At 35.0% G+C, this 5629-nt stretch overlaps 1 protein-coding gene across 1 annotated transcript in view; it reads right to left on the reverse strand.

The window, feature by feature from the left end:
* The window catches only part of LOC102029951 (zinc finger protein 850), a 277918-nt gene that overhangs the window by 255100 nt on the left and 17189 nt on the right, over positions 1-5629 (reverse strand). Inside the window, 3 exon segments of the mRNA XM_013522334.1 lie at positions 32-616; positions 3932-4027; positions 4347-4473. Of these exon segments, the coding sequence (XP_013377788.1) occupies positions 32-616; positions 3932-4027; positions 4347-4473 (808 nt within the window).

A 5629-nucleotide genomic window follows, 5' to 3' on the forward strand; every position in this document is an offset into this window, starting at 1 on the left:
TAAGGTTTCTCACCAGTGTGAATTCTCTGATGTCGGGTAAAGTTTGAACCACTACTAAAGGCCTTTCCACATTCTTTACATTCATAAGGTTTCTCTCCAGTATGAATTCTGTGATGACGAGTAAGGTCTGAGCCACAAATAAATGTTTTTCCACATTCCTTACATTCAAAGGGTTTCTTGCCAGTGTGAATCTTCTGGTGATGTGCAAGCCTTGAGGGATGTCTAAAGGCCTTTCCACATTCCTTACATGAATAAGGTTTCTCAATAGTGTGAATGATTTGATGAGCAGTAAATTGCGAGCCATGTCTAAAGTTTTTCCTATATTCATTAGTTGCACAGTATTTCTCTTTATTATTAATAATTTGCTGTAATGTCAAGGATGGATGCTGAGTGAAACTAGGTACATCTTCATGAGTGATTATCAGTTCACTGAACTGTCTCTCCTGAGAACCATGCTGTTTCTCAAATTGGTCATGACATTCCCAATCATCTCTGAAACCAGAGCATTGCAGGTCATGTCTTGTAAGTCTTCCCATTATCTCCCACTGGGCTGACTCTATTTCATAAATTTCCTTCTTCAGAAATAATTTCTTGGTTTCACATCTTGATTCTAGGACTGAAGGAAAATATGAAAGAAATCACTAATCTTTTTATTATTTAGAAAGAATAATTCTCCAAACTGAATTTTGAAAAAGTGGATTAAAAAAGATAAAGTATAGAGATCATATGGGAAAACTGTTGTCAAGTATGTAATGCACAATAAATATTAAATATTATTGTGGAATAAGATTCTAAATTTGATAAGGAAGACTATTTGAAATCATACTAAATCATATGGCAATAACCCATACTGGAACTTTTCTGTGAAGGTAGTCAGCCTGGCAAGCATGAGGTCCTGAGTTTGATTGCTGGTACCCACCAAAAAAAGAATAAGATATTCCATCTAATCATTCTTTGTAAAAGTAGAAGACAGAATAAAAATAAGTCATATTCTCAGCAAGACTAAAACAGACATAGCAGTGATAAAATAAAGCAACTTAGTCAGGAATGCTAAGTTTACACCTATAATCCCAGTACTCTTGGAGGCTGAGGCAGGAGAATTCAAAGTTTGAGCCCAGCCTGGGCAACTTATGATACTGGGCAACTTATTTTGAGACCTTGTCTCAGAATAAAAAATGGCTTGGAATATAGTTCAGCTATTCTTCATTAATGAATGCCACAAAACTTGATGAGTTTTGAAGCAAAATGTTCAACACAAAGACAAAAAATTTTAAAAACTACAAACATACAAAAAAACATGAGATAAAAGAATGTTATTACTTTTTAGTAGGTATGATAATTTCCAATAAAAGTAACTAAAATATCAACTGCTAACATATCTATTTGTATAGGTGCAAGTGCATAGATGAAGCAAAGAAACAAAAAAGATGCTAACATAAATCAGAACTTAACACTTCACCAAGTAGGCAGGTAAAACAATGATGAAATGAGCAGCTGTTAAATAAAGGGTTTTAAAGTAAGATATGCATATATGGTGGCAGAAGGGTTGATTTAGATTCCCAACATATTTTACTGCAAAGGAAACTTAAAAGAGATAGGAAACAAACTGCAGGAAAAAAAATTACAAACAGGACATCTACAAAGTCTGTGGAAGCCAGTTAATTTTCTAAAAACAGAAATTACGACAACCATAAAGGAACTGACTACAAACACATTAAAATATCCCTATTAAGGATGCCAATCCAAATAAAATTAAAAGTGCCTTATCAAGTTGAAAGATAAATGTTTTTATTTCAGAAAGACCATAAAAACTGACTAAATGACTTGAACAGAGGGGAGGGGAATGGGAAAAAAAGAAGAATTAAGATATATCTGGTACAAATTCCCTATGATATCTGTTATCATTATATATATCTAAAATGTACCAATACATTAATTTTTAAAGTAACTGAAAAAATAAAGGTAGTAGTAAATATAAAGTATATAAAAGAGGCACAAACAAGTTAGCAAAATTGTCCACCCTTATAAGTACTTAATATAATGACACTAAAATAATCCAACATACTAAGAAATAACTGTAAATCTTATTAAGCATGATAACTGCATTAACACTACAAGAGCTCTTGGATCTGTTTGAAAATTCTTAAGCAACATTAGGGAGATGAAGCAAGTGTGGAATCTATGTTTAAGCAAAAATTATTTATTTAAAATAAAAATAAACCATTCCTAAAGTGTATAATGCAATGGATTTTGTTAAATATTCAAATATTGTGAATGAATATGCAACAGTTTGGAAACAACCTTCCTTCTGGGAATTGATTCCAACAAGCTAGGCTCCACCCCTTCCTTTTAATGCCAGCGGTAATGTTTAAGTGATGGTCTTTAAACTATCACTGTATCTCAACCGAACTAGCACAAAAGCCTAATAAATGGTCTGCTTCCAACCTTACCTCCTATAAAGCCAGAAGGGTGACCCTTTATTTTTTTGGTACCAGGAATCAAACTCAGGACCTCACGCTTGCCAGGCAGGTACTGTGCCACTGAGCTATATGCCTGGCCCAAGGGTGATCCTTTTAAAACATAATTTGGAGCACAGCAGTCCTAGTCTCATAGCTTTCTAGTGACTTCTTGTCTCAGAATGAAAAGACTTTTACAACGGCCCGGGTGGCAGTATATTAACTGACCAATTTCTCCCTACTTCTCCTTTTTGATCTAATCTCCCACTCATGTATGACTCATCCAGTCACTGGCCTCCCAGGCTGCTCCTCAAATAAAACCAATGTACCATTTGCCTTAGGGACTTTGAATGTTTGGCAATAGCCCTTAGCTGCAATCACATATAACTGACTTACTGTTGGACTTCTGTAGGTCTCTGCCCAAATGTTACCTGATCAGAAAGTTTCTCTCACTGATTCACATAAAATAGAATACTCTATCCCTTACTCTACTTCATTTTTCTTTTCAGCACTTATCATTACCTGATATATTGTACAGCCATATGTTCTTGTAAGTCTCCCTATAGTGGGCAATAAGCTCTCAAAAAAAGATTTTGTATGTTTATTACCATAACCTCAGTGGTGAGAACACTGTTGGACATACAACAGAAGCTCAATAAGTTTATATCAAATGAATGTGTTGTCCTGTTCTCCTCCTTCGTACCAAATCTCTCTATCTTTACATTCTGTAACTTCTCCATAGAGACAAAGGTCTTTTATTTCTAACTCTCTATCTAAAGTCAATGATATATATTCCCAAGTCTCTTCTATATACATGAAGTCATCCCCTACATCAATTCTCATTTTTTGCTAAGCTCCCTACTTCAACTTTTTTTAGTATGGTTGTACATGAAGAAGTTATTGACAAACAAGTTGTAGCACTCCCAGCAGACTAAAACTGCTTATTCCTTTTTCAAGCTCTGCAGTACCTAGTTAAATACCTCATGCATGTTAGAAAAAATTCATTAAATTTTGATTTAAATTTTGATTAAATAATAATAAATATTTATTAAAAGTATGAATGAATCAGGGTTTATAACTCCTGAATCAATACAAAGTAAAACAAAAAACTCCTTTAAAAAAGCAAGTCTCTGACAATGTAAAAAACATTTATTTCAAGAGAGTGATTCTTCATGGGACTGAATACAAGAGGATGAGAAGCTGAAGAAAAATCTGGATCCAAAATATGGATAGAAAGGAATATCACTAGAAAGGGTAGAGTAGGGCACCAGCTAGTTAGAACGAGGAGAGAACTATAAGAGAAGAAAAGCAGGCTAAGTGTGTTAGGTAAGGGGAAAGGGTAAGTTAATCTGAAAAGGTGTTATGTTTGCTTGCACAACAAGCCAAAAGCTTTTGAAGGGATATTTCCAGATAGCATGTGAAGAAAGCAGTCTCTCCACTGTCCAACTGGAAAATTACCTGCTGTGCTCACTTACCTGGCCACTGACTTCCTGTTAGCTCTCTGCCAACCAACCAGGGATCCTTTCCTTGCTCCAAGTAGGAGATGATATTTGGTTTAGAAATGCAAAGTCCTGCTTACAAAAAAAGTAATGACATAAATGTATGATAAAAATGTCTCTGAATTCAAATCCAGACTCTTCATTGTAAAGAAAGACATTACAGTAATAGTCAAAGAAAGGTACAACAGACTAATGAAACATTAAGAGATTTGAAATGTCTTCTATAACTCAATGTAGCTTCCTTCTTCTAACTCTACAATGTTCAGAATATTCTTGCAGGAATAGGATGCAGAAATCCAACTGGTATTTGAAAGGTAGCTGAGCATTTCACATTGGAGAAAGTAGACCTTCCAAGGACAGATTCTGAATTCTTATGGACAGGTGTCCTTACCCATTGAAACCAGGTTGCTGTAATTCTCCAACATCACATCTCTGTATAAATCTCTCTGATCATCAGTCAGGCATTCCCACTCCTCCTGAGAGAAGTCAATGGATACATCACTGAACAACACTGACTCCTGAAACAACAATCATGTATATGGCTTGATTAATAAAAAGAGTTTCATGTAGGAAAGAAAGAAGAAAAAGATTAAGGTACAGGAACTGAAATATAGTGAGCATATGAATGCAAGAGGAAAACTTAACAAGCACTACAGAATCACTGTATTTCCAAGTCCTTCTGGTCCTTCCAGACAAAACTGCCTGTGTTTAGTGGGACACTTCCGTTATCGAAACAAGGGAAGGAAAAGTCAAAATCCAGCTAAGAAGAATTGTCAATTAAATGAAATTACTTACACAATGTTTGGCACAATACCTGCCATATAATAAATTATCAAAACCATGTGATCTTCTTTCTCCTCCCCTTTTACCAAACAGCTAAGAGTAAAATTTCAGAATAAAGGATAAAGACAAGCCATTAAAAGCACTCATAAAGGACAGTAGATCATGTAAAAGGCATCAAGAATCAGAGGAGCAATGGAATTCTTAAGACCATCTCAAAAAGCAAGAGATTATATAAAAACAATTCTTCAACAGCCCAATGAAAAAATAATTTCTGACCTAGAATTCTATACCTAAACTATCAGTCTGTTCTGATAAAAGAATCACATTCCAAAAATAACATTCCTAGACATACAAAGACAATGACATTCCTAGACATACAAAGACTCAAGCACAATTTCCTAGGAAACTACCAGAAGATGTGTCCCACTAAAATGAGGACTTAAACCACAAAGGAAGATGACATAGGATTCAGAAAATAGAATGGTAAAAGAAAGTCTAGGGACATCAACAAAAGGAAAGTCTCAGGAAAGCTGTACAGCATGCCTAGACAGTAAGCAGATCAGATTGGAGCAAGGAGACAAAGGAATAGGGAGAAAAGCCTTGGTGTTCAAAAGGAACCTATGTATCTGACCAAATAAAAAAGACTAATTAATTGATAACAAAATACACAAATAACTAAGTAAATAGGGGGGAAATGCAATTAACCACAGGAAAATGAAATGCTGTTTATATTAGAATAAAGCCATGAGCTGTCCAAAATGTCTAAACAGTAAGTAGTCACTACACCACTTTCCTTAGGAGTAAATTTCAATCACTTTAAAAAAAATTCTAGCCAAGTGTGGTAGACACCTCTAATCCCAGCACTCAGGAAGCTATGGTAGGAGGACTGAC

The sequence above is a fragment of the Chinchilla lanigera genome, unplaced genomic scaffold, assembly GCF_000276665.1.
Source record: "Chinchilla lanigera isolate Chin_1 unplaced genomic scaffold, ChiLan1.0 scaffold00067, whole genome shotgun sequence".
Lineage (NCBI taxonomy): Eukaryota > Metazoa > Chordata > Mammalia > Rodentia > Chinchillidae > Chinchilla > Chinchilla lanigera.